Consider the following 13,753-nt stretch of genomic DNA (forward strand, 5'->3'; position numbering starts at 1 on the left):
GCCTGTCCACCAGGACCCCCAGGTCCCCTTCTGCAGAGCTGCTTTCCAGCCAGTCTGTCCCTGGCCTGTACTGGTACATGGGGTTATTCCTTCCCAGGTACAGGATTTTGCATTTCTCTGTTGAACTTCATGAGATTCCTGTTGGCTCATTTCCGCAGCCTGTTGAGGTCCCTTTGAATTGCAGCATGACCATACAGTGTATCAAACACTCCTCCCAGTTTTACATCAACTGCAAAACTGCTGAGGGTGCACTCTGTCCCATCGTCCAGGTCATTAATGAAGATGTTAAACAGTACTGGCCACGGTATTGATTCCTGGGGTACACCATTGGCCTCCAGCTGGACTTCATGCCACTGATCACAACCCTACGAGTCTGGCAGTTTAGCCAGTTTTCACTCCACTTCACTGTCCACTTATCTAGTCCATATTTCATCAGTGTGTCAGTAAGGATGTTATGGGAGACAGTATTGAAAGTCTTAACGATATCCTGAGCTCTCTCCTTGTCCACCAAGCCAATCATCTTGTAGAAGGCTGTCAGGTTGCTTAGGCATGATTTCCCCTTCATAAATCTTTGCTCCCTAGCCCCAGTCACCTTCTTGCCCTTAATATGTTTGGAAATAGCTTCAAGGTTCCGTCGTCTTCCCTGGGATTGAGGTGAGGCCTGTAGTTTCCCAGATCCTCTTTCTAGCCCTTCTTGGAGATAGAAGTGACATTTGCTTTTTTCCAGTCCTCAGGAACATTCCCCAGTTGCCATAACCTTTCAAAGATATTTGAGAGTGGTCTCAATGATATTGTCTAGCTCCTGCAGCACTTGTGAGTGCATCCCATTAGGCTCCATGGACTCATATATGTCCAGTTTATTTAAAAGTTTCCTAACCTGATCCTCCTCCAGGTGAGGTCTTCCTTGCTCAAGGCTTTCCCATGTGTCTCAGGAGCCTGGGATTCCTGAAGACAAATTTACCAGTAAAGACTGAGGTGAAAAAGGCATTGAGTGCCTCAGCCTTTTCCCTGTCCTTTGTCACCAAGTCCCCAACCCCATTTGGCAGCAGACCTACATTACCCTACTTTCCTTTTAATGCTGATGAACCTGCAGAAGCTTTCTTGTTGCCCTTCACATCCCTCACCAGATTCAACTCTAGATGGCTTTGGCTTTCCTAACCCTGTCCCTACATACTCAGACAGTGTCTTTATAGCCCTCCTCTCCTGGGTCACCTGACTGTCCTTGCTTTTCTTACATGCTTCCTTTTTACATTTGAGCATTGTCAGGAGCTAATTCATAGAATCACAGAATCATAGAATACCAGGTTGGAAGGGACCTCAAGGATCATCTGGTCCAACCTTTCTTGGCAAAAGCACGGTCTAGACAAGATGGCCCAGCACCCTGTCCAGCCGAATCTTAAAATTGTCCAGTGCTGGGGAATCCACCGCTTCCCTGGGGAGATTATTCCAATGGCTGATTGTTCTCATTGTGAACAATTTTCCTCTTGTGTCCAATTGGGATCTCCTCAGGAGTAACTTGTACCCATTACCCCTCGTCTTTTCCATGTGACTCCTTGTAAAAAGGGAGTCTCCATCTTCTTTGTAGCTACCCTTTAAATACTGGAACATGGTGATAAGGTCTCCCCTAAGCCTTCTTCTCTCAAGGCTGAACAAACCCAGTTCTCTCAGCCTTTCCTCATACGGCAGGCTTCCCAGTCCTTTGATCATCTTTCTGGCCCTTCTCTGGACCCTCTCCAGCCTGTCCACATCTTTTTTGCACAGCGGGGACCAATACTGAACACAGTATTCCAGGTGTGGCCTGATAAATGCTGAGTAGAGTGGGATAATGACTTCTTTACCTCTGCTGGTGATGCCCTTGTTGATGCAATCCAGCATCCTGTTGGCTTTCTTTGCCGCAGCAGCACACTGTTCACTCATATTGAGCTTGTTGTCCACCAGGACCCCCAGGTCCCTTTCCACGGAGCTGCTCCCCAGCCAGGTAGATCCCAGCCTGTGCTGCACTCCTGGATTATGTTTTCCCAGGTGCAAGACCTTACACTTGTCCTTGTTGAACTTCCTAAGGTTCTTGTTAGCCCACTCTTCCAGCCTATCCAGGTCTTCCTGCAGGGTGGCTCTCTTTTCCGAAGTGTCCACTTCCCCACTCAGTTTGGTATCATCAGCAAACTTCATCAGGGTACACTTGATCCCATCATCCAGATCACTTATGAAGATATTAAACAGCATGTTCATCTGTGAAGGCCTCCTGCCACTCTTGCTTGACTTCCTGCATGTGGGGTGGACCATTTTTAACTTGGAGGAGGTTATCCTTGAAAATCAACCAGCTCTCCTGGACCACTCTTCTCTCCATGTCTGTCTCCCATGGGATTCTTCCAAGCAGGTCCTGTAACAGGCCAAAGTCTGCTCTCCTGAAGCCCAGGATTATAATCCTGCTTTGTGCCTTTCTTCCTGCTCTCATGATCCTGAACTCCACCATCTCATGGTCACTGCAGTCAAGGATGCCCCTGACTTTCACATCCCTGACCAGTTCTTTCTTGTTTGTAAGTATCTGGTCCCACAGCGTGTCTCTCCTCATCAGTTCCTCCATCACCTGTGTTAGAAAATTATCATCAATGCACTCCAGAAACCTCCTGGACTGGTTGTGCCCTGCTGTGTTGTCTGTTCAGCAGATATCCGCTTGGTTGGAGTCCCCTGTGAGGACTATGACCTGCGAACATGAGGTTTCTTCCAGCTGTCTGAATGCTGTACTCATGTACTTCTTCCTGATCAGGTGGTCTGTAGCAGACATCCACCTGAATGTTGCCCATCTTGAAATCTCCACCAGTCCTGACCCATAAGCTCTTGACTGGCTTATTGTCCATCCCTAGGCAGAGCCCCATGCATTCCTGCTGCTCTCTTGCATAAAGGACCACTCCCCTGCCTCGCCTTCCTGGTCTGTCCTTCCTAAAGAGCCTGTCCTCATCTACTGCAGCACTTCAGTCATGCGAACTATCCCACCACATCTCTGCAATCCCAATGAGGTCACAGCCCTGTAACTGCACACAGCCTTCTAATTCCTCCTGTTTGTTCCCCATGCATCATGCCATAGCATACAGGTGCTTCAGAGAGTCACCTACTTGTGCTGATTTCCCAGAAAATATATGAAAACTTCCCCCTGTAATGCTGTCCTCTCAGCACCTCCTTATTTATGGGCATACACTTGGGGTGAGTCTGCTTTAGCCCTATCTTGTTTTCAAGATCTCTTTTGTCCACATTACCCTTCACCCTTTGCTTGCCAACTCAGTCCACCTTCCTCCCTTGACTGTGGGTTTTCATCTCCTTCACCCATCGTTCCTAATTTAAAGCTCTCCTTATTAGGTTAGCCAGCCTGTCTGCAAAGATATTTTGCCCCAGTTATGCAGGTGGATCCTGTCTCTTCCTAGGAGTTGATCCTCAGAGAGGGTCCCACTGGTCTTAAAACCCAAATCCCCATTGTCAACACCAGGGTCAACACTCAGGTTGCTTGGGTGCTTCACTAGACACAGCAGGGCTCCCAGCCCATCTGCAACCAGGGCACTGAACCTATTCTGTAGTTGCAGATCTGCAGGTGGAGCAGAAGCCTTCCTCCTAGTGCCAGTAGTTGCAAGCTTCTGCTCTACACCATCGTGGGACTCCATTTCCCAACCCAATAAGCAGAGACTCTGACTGCCCCTCCTTTGGTACATTTGGGGGTTCAGGCTCTTGTATCTGAGATACCTTGTGTTATGTCTCAGGGAATCATAGAATCATAGAATCATAGAATCATTGAGGTTGGAAAAGACCTCTAAGATCATCGAGTCCAACCATCGACCCAACACCACCACCCACTAAACCATGTCCCTAAGTGCCTCATCTACTCGTCTTTTAAATACCTCCAGCGATGGGGACTCAACCACTTCCCTGGAAGTCCTGGAAGATCCACTCAATCTCTTTTTTGTCATCTCTGATACTGCACAATCTGCTGACCTCCTCATGCTGCTCCTTTACACTGTGACACAGACCCTCCACCAGTGCATACCTCCTGCAGGCTAAAAGACTATCTCCCACTGCCCCAGCCTTGGCAAGAGGCCCTGTCATCCCTGCAATCCCAGGCCTGCAGAGCTTCATACTCCCTTGGGAGCTTAGTCTGGGTTGAGACCTGTGATGTGCCAGGGGTAGTTGTTCCAGTTGCTGCTGGGGACTGCCCTATGGAGTGTCACACCACTGCAGAACCCACGTACACTAACCTTAGCAGGATTTCTGGACCTCTTCTGTGCATAGTGCTGCACAAACTGCTGTATCTGTTGGCTGCCTCTGTTAGCTGTGCTTACAGAAACTGAAGTGTGAAAGTGATGGTAGTGTACAAACACATGGAGGCAGGGAGTATAGGAAGAACTTAGCATAGGAAGACTCATTCACATTTGGTTTAGAGACCTTTAAAATTATTTATAATTGGTTTTAGGGACTTTTGAAATTGGCTACAGGTACAATCTGCCCCCATTATATTTTCCCTTAATCTTCTTCCCATCTTTTTCCTGACAAGACTAACATTTATAAGTACATCTAGTGTTTTCAGCTGTAGTGCTTTTCCAGTGTTTCACCGGGGAATGTCTTACCTCCATTTTATAAAGAAGGAACTGGGCTTCTTCAGAGAGAATAAGTAATATGACAGAGGTCATAAAACCTTGTTTTGCCCATAAGCTATCAGTGGCCCGTAAGTGATTCTTGTTTCCTTCATGTTGACATCTTTACTGTGTTAGTTGTGTTCAGATATTTGCTACTTATTGGATGACTGAAAATGTGAAAACAGTGTCCTTCAGAGGAGCAAGGATCAATTAATTGTGTAAAGCAATAATGCAGTATCCATTGCTGTCTTTACCCTATAGGAGAACAAGCATTCATGAGTGGTAAAAATTCTTTATGGAGACTTCTTGTGAAATTGGATATAGATCTTCAAAGGGCAGTCCACTAAATGATAATGACCATAATGGTGCTAAGTTCCTAATATTAACACAGGGACTGAGGGAACAACTGCTGAACTCTGGTCTCCACAGCAGGAAGCCAAGGTGGAAGGGATCTGCGTATAAAAATAGCAGTGGGGGTCACCTTTCTCCCTCAGACTTGCTTTGTTCTCTTGACATATATCTTCTCCTTTTTTAGAGCCAAAAATGATCAAGTTTAGTTGTAAATGCAAATAGGAGTAATGAAGACGCTAATTTTCCTCACATTGGATCCATTAATCTATGAACTTTCAGCTGAAGTACCTATCCTTAGGGTGTGGTAAAGGAAGACTCTTGCTTAGACTAAGCAAGCCACAGAAAGACAGACATTCTTAGAAGAAATCTGTGAAATAAAATGTCTCTGAGAAGCATTAGAACGGTAGTTACCCAAGACACTTGTATATTAGAGTTTATCAGTAGAGGGCTGAAAAAACAAGCATCAATTATGTCATGCTCTTTGCAATATTTGACTAAGTGTGTCTGTTCCAACATGGCAAAAGAAATGAATTTTACAGCTGCTTCAAGCGAAGGGGGAAGGGGAGGCAGGAGGAAGAACCACAGCTGCACTTGCCCTAGGGCTTTTGGCTTTTTGGCTTTGTGTGAGTGGTGCAACTGGAATCTGCTCTGTTTCATCGAACAAACGGCTCCCAGCAAGTAGGCAGTTTAACTTGATTAACTCAAGATGAATGTCACAAGTCTTAGAGATCACAGAGGATTAGAGCTGGGGAGATGAACAGTGGCAGCCCTGGCTCATTATGGACGTCAGTGAAAGTCTGTGCACGTGGGTCCTATGAGGGACCTCTCTTTATTGGGTATTTTTTTATCTGTTTATTGTTTTCCTGTGAAGAACCAAGTCCCATCCCATTTTTTTCTGATTTGTGAAGGAAGATGTTTGCTACAAGTGTTCTAAAACTTTGTTACAGAAAACAAAGAGATCCTGACCAGGTATAAGAGATACAGCTAAAAATGTTCACAGTGGCTTGTCTTTGGACACCTGATTTGAGCAGGTTTGGACCTAGTGACCAGTAAAAGTGAAATCTTGCACATACCAGGTACAGGGCTATTTTAGACAGTGGAAAATTGTAGTGGATAGGAGCTGTTCTCATATGAAAGAGATAGGGGCATCTGAAATACTATATATGGTATACTACAGCAGAGAAAGTGATATCTGATTCATTGTGTATACAAGAGTTAAGACAGTTTCCCCTTAGCATGGAGCATGTCCCTTAAAGAAGAGCTGGTTGTTGGCATGAAGAAGGTTAGAAGAGGAAATAAAAGGGATATTTGCAGCATGCAGAACAGTGCGGTACAGTGATCCCTGAGTTAGCTCCAGAACCAGAAACCTTATCACAGACTGGGAGAGAGGGGAGTGTGAAAGGTAAAATTCATCAGAGGTGGGAATACGGAACAAAACAGTAAGGAAACACTGAGCTCAGGCAAGAGAGAATGTATGGTCTTAACCATCCTCCAGTTGTAACAGAAGAACTCCAGCATTAAAAAAAAGAAAACAAGACAGCATAAGAAAAGGCTAGGCTTCAATAACTCAGCAACCTCTGGATTTCCAGCCAAGGAAAGGTCTCATACACATTCTGCTGAATTCTTGCTTATAGTCCACCTAATCCTCCAGAAGCACTTTTTTCCTAAAATTTGCCTTTTATCTTGAATGTGAAAGCTGTTTTTGCCAAATATATCATATCACATTATTTCCACTGAACATTGCAGTGTGGCAGTACATTTCCTGTTTTCAAATTTTATTAGATTGGAGTTGTGGAGCACTATCAAGTATCTCACAGATCCTAAAATTGCTTAGATGTTGCATAGGATAATTCTAAATATTGCTGCTGCAAGACAAGCGGCTACAATTTGTGCCATTATTGTGTTGTTCTCTTATATTAGTACATATAAAGTGGAACTGTACATAAATCACAACTTGTTATATGGAGATGATAGTTTAATTTTCTACAGAAGGTATTGGATACTGGAATGGGTTGTTTCATTTTGTGGTGAGGAGCTGTTTGGCCAGATTCAGTGCCTGAATTTTAGCAAGTGTGGGCAAGAGAGTTCTGTGGACCTCTGCTGCACTGAAGACACTCTTGCTAAGTCAGTCACATGACAGATGAAAGAACAAAATACCGGAGAGTCCCTGAAAGCAGAGGCTCAAGAACAGTGCCCTGCACAGAAACTCATGCTGCCACTGCCCATGCAATTCTTGTCTTCTAGGCAGGCAAATGGAGAACTCTGATTTTGGAACTGTTGGGAGGTGGGGGCAAGAACTAATTTATTTCTAATCTGAGTAAAAAATAGATAAAAAATTGAGAAAAAACAAGGTAAGCTTTTCTAAAAAATGGGATTCTGTGTTACAGCCAGGTAGTTGAGAACTGTTGACTGGTCCCAACCTCTAATCTTTTCTGATTTTGTGACAATTTGTTTCTGCTTCCTGCATTAGTTAAAAATGACTATTTTTACCTTAATACAGGTGACTCACTGGCACAGTCCGTACTTTTTTGCCTACTTCCCTGCAGCCTCTTCCTTCCCAGCTCTTCTTGCAGATATGTTGTGTGGTGGAATAGGATGTGTGGGCTTCTCTTGGGTAAGTTTACTGGGATATGTACTGCTATGTGGTAATGGTGCTTCACCTTGCCAAAATGTTAAGCATTTCAGTAACATTCTTCAATGAAATTATTGATTAATAGCAGCAAAGTCACGGGACTATTTTTATAGGTAAATTTCCTTGACTATTTAAGTGTTTTCACATAGACACCCTGAATGACTCCAGGAATAAAAGGCTATTTTCTCTTAGAAGTTTTGCCCTTGAAAAATCGCCAGCATTTAGAATTAGTGGTAGCAGTGCAAACTTACTGGTAATTCATTAAATAGTATGACTGTTGCCTATCACCTGGTGGTGTTACTTCTGTTATCATCTGGATGAATGGAAAATTGTGTTAAAAAAACCCCACATTCATATGAAATGGGCTCTTCTCAAAAGAGGTTAGTACTTGATGTTGAAAAAAAAATATGCAAGATGCAAATTCTAGCTTTGACATTTGATATTCATGGTTCTATGTGAGGCCCAGTTTGACCTTTTTTTAGGAAGTATTAGAAACAACGTGCACAAAATGGTCTTCAGGTCCTGAATTTAGCTGGTGAAGTTAGTCAGCTAGTCTCTTCCTCTATAGTCAAAAGACGGAGAGAGAGAGAAAGAGTTATTCTTGTTCTGGTAGATCCTATTTCTCTTCATGGTTTAGTGAGGTTATTCCCTCTGTTCTATTTTTCAACACAGGCTGCAAGTCCAGCTTGCACAGAGCTGGAGACTGTCATGCTGGATTGGCTAGGGAAGATGATTAATTTGCCTGAAGAGTTTTTAGCTGGGAAGCATAGCCAAGGTGGAGGAGTCATTCAGGTAAGAGGGGACATGAAAAAAGAATACGGGATAAGTTTGTGGACTTTATGATTTTGTAAAACCTTCATACCAAAACACTAATAAAGGAAAGATTTTTTTTTTTTTGCTGCATGGGTTCCTTTCAGATTTTCAGAAAGACTGATGCTCCATGAGAATGTCCATAGGTGGGTAGGATCACTCATGAAAGTAATGGTTTTGTTTTCAGAGCAGCTGAATTCTGAAACACTCATCTTTCTGAAGAATTGCTAGTAGTCCAACTTAACAGCACAATTTGGGCTTAAAATTCAAATCATTATGTTGAAAAATCATGTAGGATGGAAACTTTAATTTGTTGATCAAGTGGAGTGAGCTCATACTTACCAACAGTGTTGTCGTGGTTTAACCTCAGCCGGCAACTAAGCACCACACAGCCGCTCACTCACTCCCCTCCTGGTGGGATGGGGGAGAGAATCGGAAGAGTAAAAGTGAGAAAACTCGTGGGTTGAGATAAAGACAGTTTAATAGGTAAAGCAAAAGCCGTGCACACAAGCAAAGCAAAACAAGGAATTCATTCACTCCTTCCCATCAGCAGGCAGGTGTTCAGCCATCCCCAGGAAAGCAGGGCTCCATCACGCATAACGGTGACTTGGGAAGACAAACGCCATCGCTCCGAATGTCCCCCTCTTCCTTCTTCTTCCCCCAGCTTTATATACTGAGCATGACATCATATGGTATGGAATATCCCTTTGGTCAGTTGGGGTCAGCTGTCCCGGCTGTGTCCCCTCCCAGCTTCTTGTGCAGCCCCAGCCTCCTCGCTGGTGGGGTGGTGTGAGAAGCAGAAAGGGCCTTGACTCTGTGTAAGCACTGCTCAGCAGTAACAAAAACATTCCTGTATATTATCAACACTGTTTCCAGCACAAATCCAAAATATAGCCCCATACTAGCTGCTATGAAGAAAATAAATTAACTCTATCCCAGCCAAAACCAGCACGTGTGCAGCAATGTTTCATGGTTGAAAATAGAAAAAAACTTCTCAAATCGAAATATATCTGAGGATTTTGAGTACAGCATCATGAAAAGTGGTTACAAAGGCTTCCGTGAAGTCCACCTTAGACATGTTCAACTGTTTACTTCAGTCAGTTTCTAAAACAGCCTTCCTTTTTTTCAGAAAAAAAGTGGATAAGAACATAGGAGAGAATCTTCTACAAGTAGAAATAACAGAATGTAGTAGAAAGTCTATCAATCTTTGTCAAAGAAGGTGAAATTATTTTAAGAAGTTTTCCTTATATAACAAAATGAAATACTGGAATATTAAAATAAAATGAAGAGCTGCTTAAAATATGAACCTAAACACTTCTATCAGTAGATAATATAATTTTCAGACTACACTGCATAGAACAAAACCCCCAAACTTTGACATTGACTGCTTAATGAAAGCCTACAATGTCTGAACAGAGTATCTGTACGATAATGAATATAACATCAATGGGCAAACTTGCATGCATAATAAAGCTATATTGTTTGTCAGTCATGGCTCCACTAGCGCCTGGTCTTTCTGCACATGCAGACCCTGGTCACAGCTATTAATCTAACTAAAACAGATCTCTACTATGAAAAAGACTGAATTTTAAACAATTGTTCTGTGCTCCTTTGATAATCTCTGGAGTCTGGTCATTGGAGGCCAGGGCACAAACCATTTTATCCTAAGATAGGCTTCTAAAATACATCTAAATTACATGCTAGAAGTGGGGGCTTCTTTCTTTGATCTCGACTGCAAATGCCTACAGCATTTCCAGTGAATTCTTCCCAACATCTTCCCAGGCAAGTATGAATTTAACCCAACTGCTATGTTCTCCTAGGCGGAGCTACACCTACACCAGTGTATTTCCAGAATAACTCTTTACTCATCTGCTTGCTCTGTTAGGATCTTTTTCATTACTATTACTAGGGAGGGGGTTATGCTCAAGAAATCAAGCTTTCGTCATGCGTCTCAACAGTATTTATTTTGTACCAGTGAAAGCAAGCAATTATGCCTGATGGTTATCAGCAGGAAATATTGCCCTTCCAGGCCGACAATGCTGGATTGCCCATAATTTTAATCAGAAACCAGTTAGTTTCAAGAATCGAAAGTGGGCTCTGTGTTCCTGCTTATGATGAAGTCATTTGTGCTGCAGATCTTCTTGTCTTGCTCTTGAAAGAATAATGATATAAATAAGAGAGCGTGAGGCAAAGACAACATGAGCGTGTGAAAGTGACAGTCATTCTCTTTGTAAATACCAAGTAATTATTGTGGTACTGGGTAAAACTGAGCCTCTGAAAAGTGGCTTATAATTACATTTGAAAGTCTATGTCAATATGAAGCACTTTGTTGTTGTGTGCAGGATGACACTTGAAAATGGCAAAAGATGAAAGAAAATTTCAGTTCAGAGCTCTGGTGGACATGAACATCAGCTTTTGCTGATATTTCTTCCGCCTCTTGAGCCTGCTTGCCATGGCAACCTTTGTTTGCTTGCGGTAAAAGGAAAGGTATCATCATCCTTCACTTAATGCAGAATACAGCATTCAAGAGGAGAAAAAAACAGCTTTTAAAAATAAGTGAGAAAGCAACTTTCTTCCTGAAGCTTGTATCCTGCTGTTCATTCTAGATAAACTGCTGAAAAGTGTACCTACTTTGAATTTTAAAGAGTTTTCTTGCTCTGCAAAGAAAAAGTATTTTAAGGGTGACACAAAATGAGACTCAGCCTATCTTTGGCCTAGCAAGGAACACTGCTGATTTATCTTTCTTGTCAGTTAGCCAAGTAGTTCAAGAACCAAGGGGTTTTTTCCTCAAAAATATTTAGTGCAAGACTTCTGTGCCAAGTGAATAGAAGAGCCTTACAAACCAGGTTCTGCAAACACTGTAAGCTTCAGTATAAAAAAGGTGACTTATGGAAACTGAGGCAAGGTGAAAAAGCCTATGTCTATCGTGAGACATCCAAAAGCATTTCTAAGTTGCTGGATTCAGGTGCCTTTAGGCTATGTCCCAGATATATATCAGGAGGCAAAATTCAGCTGGGCAACAGGCCCTTTCCTGTTCATCCTTGTTTCTGTGTAAGGAAATTCATACAAGAACTGTTGTATACACTGACTACGCATCAGCCTGGATGAACAGCCAGTATGCCAGGACATCTTGTGGCACTCCTCAGAAGGCTGAGGCTATTCTTGAGCCTAAGAAATTTGCCTGCCCAGCCAGGCAGTCTCCAGAATAGTGGGGGCTTAAATTTCCAGATCTCAGATTAATGCCTTAACCTTTGGAATTTCCTACAGCCATTTTCTTTTATATATTTGTGTGCATTTCTTTCATATGCATATTCTTTACACATTCTGTAAAGACACTAACAGTTTTACAGGGCCTTACCACTACAAAAAAAGGAAGGAAAAAAAAAAAGCCATTTTCTCCACATATATTTGAAAGATTTTCATGTATCCCCTTAAATATGTATTTTAATAAAAGTAATAATTAGTATTATTTCCCACATAGTAAATGCAAGGATGCTAGAGCTTACTTTACTGTGAAGAACCCAGGTTTAGAAAGGTTGTTTTCAGTGACTTGCCTGATGCGAGATGGAATTAGGTCTTGCACGCAGGCTTTATGTTGCCCAACTTCATTCTGAGGACAGACAACTTACCTGAAAACCTGTATGAACATCACAATAAGTTGCAGTGGTTTGCGCAAACAAAAAGTATTCTCACCGGCTGAATTGCTGGAAAGGCTATTTCAGGCAACGTTGTCTGATAGTGTATGCCCATTATGCAGGTCTTCTGATTATACAGGGTTCTTTAGAAGATTATATAGTGCTTGTAAAAAAAAAAAGGAAAAAAAACAGCTTCTCAAAAAATAGGTGATGATCTTGATTGTAAAACATGCCTCACATCTGCTGGACACCCAGGACCTGAGCCATTATATTCTAGCTCACAGGACTGTCAGGAAGCACAGGATGTTTTTTTCATTGTTAGATAATACTGTGCTGAGCATGGCAGAAACAAAGACATGATGACAGAAGTTTCTCATCAGGAAACTTTACACTGTGTGAGATTCACCTCACATTTTGTCAGATAAAGTTGAACATACAAGAAGGTACCTTTAGAGAAACCATTTATCTCAGCCCAGAATATTTGCCTAAAATAGATGGAATTATTGCTTTCTGGATATGCTTACCTCTCTCCACTGAATACTAAGGGACCCTAAACAACTATTTTATCTCAGATATTTAACTTTTTAGACAGATAAAGTAAGATGAATCAGATCTTGAAAGTTCTTTATATGTAAGATGAAGATAATTGGGTGTGCATACTCTTGCATCATGAGTTTTGAGAACTATGGACAGGCATGATTTCTCGGTGTTCAGATATTCTGATAAGTATTCTGAGTATCTGGCTACAGACCATATGCAGAATAAGATTAAATGGGGAGATTGCCAGACTATGTTTTCTGTAATTAATGGACAGAATTTCCTTCACCCCTTGCCTCCACATGGAAGTTCTACCTTACTTGACCCAAGAGAGATATTTGTTTTCCTATACCATTCTGTATCTGTAATAGTTCCTTCAGTTGCCATAACGCTGCATGCAGCAGAAGCAGCTATAAGAAATGCACAAAACTGTTTCCAGCTCATCTTTGTGCTCTGATGCAGACCCTGGGGTCTACATTCCTCAAATCCCACACCACTGGAAAGGCAGATAAAATATATTTGTCATGGCAATACATTCAGTAAATGTTTAGGGACTGTTCTTTTTCCTGCTTACTCCATTCACCAGTCTGTTGAATTTCAGCTGGATTGAGTTCACTCACTGTTGAGATGTTGGCATGTGTAGAAGGCAGCTTTGTCTCATATAAATAGTTCAGCTAACTTCAGTATTAGGAGAAAGTCTGAGTTCACTGGGATCATTGTCATGTATGAAATCTGTAGGATCAGGCCCACCTCCAAGGAAGAAATAAGACTTCCCAAACATTTAAACATTTGTTGTAATTCGTAAGTATACAGAGGTCTTCAACAGAGCGAGGATAAAATTTTGGTACAGGATAAGAAACATCATTCCAAAATTAGCTTGTTGACACTGGGGGTATTTCTGAGACATACTTAGTAATATGAGCAACTGTCTTCATTGCAGTGTTGTGTGCTTGGCAGAGGAAGATTCACATGACAATTGCACAGCTTTGAAAGTACCTGAAAACTCTATCTTGCGTATGGACACCCAAAACCATTGAAAGTTATGAACATGTGTTTACAAACTGTTACTTAGAGTTTAAAAGAGCAGTTTAGAGCATGTTTCATCTGCCTGTTCTAGAGGAAAACCATAAAAAGAATTTGTGGGATCTTGTATTCTCTTGTGAAATTTA

At 42.2% G+C, this 13,753-nt stretch overlaps 1 protein-coding gene across 3 annotated transcripts in view; it reads left to right on the forward strand.

Moving 5' to 3' along the window:
- The window catches only part of DDC (dopa decarboxylase), a 78,307-nt gene that overhangs the window by 22,558 nt on the left and 41,996 nt on the right, over positions 1 to 13,753 (forward strand). For all 3 annotated transcript variants that reach the window (XM_076330282.1, XM_076330281.1, XM_076330283.1), the window contains exons 3-4: positions 7,471 to 7,584; positions 8,275 to 8,394. In XM_076330282.1, coding sequence (XP_076186397.1) covers positions 7,471 to 7,584; positions 8,275 to 8,394 — 234 coding nt within the window. The remainder of the gene's footprint in view (positions 1 to 7,470; positions 7,585 to 8,274; positions 8,395 to 13,753) is intronic.

Source organism: Aptenodytes patagonicus, chromosome 2 (assembly GCF_965638725.1).
Source record: "Aptenodytes patagonicus chromosome 2, bAptPat1.pri.cur, whole genome shotgun sequence".
Classification (NCBI taxonomy): Eukaryota; Metazoa; Chordata; class Aves; order Sphenisciformes; family Spheniscidae; genus Aptenodytes; species Aptenodytes patagonicus.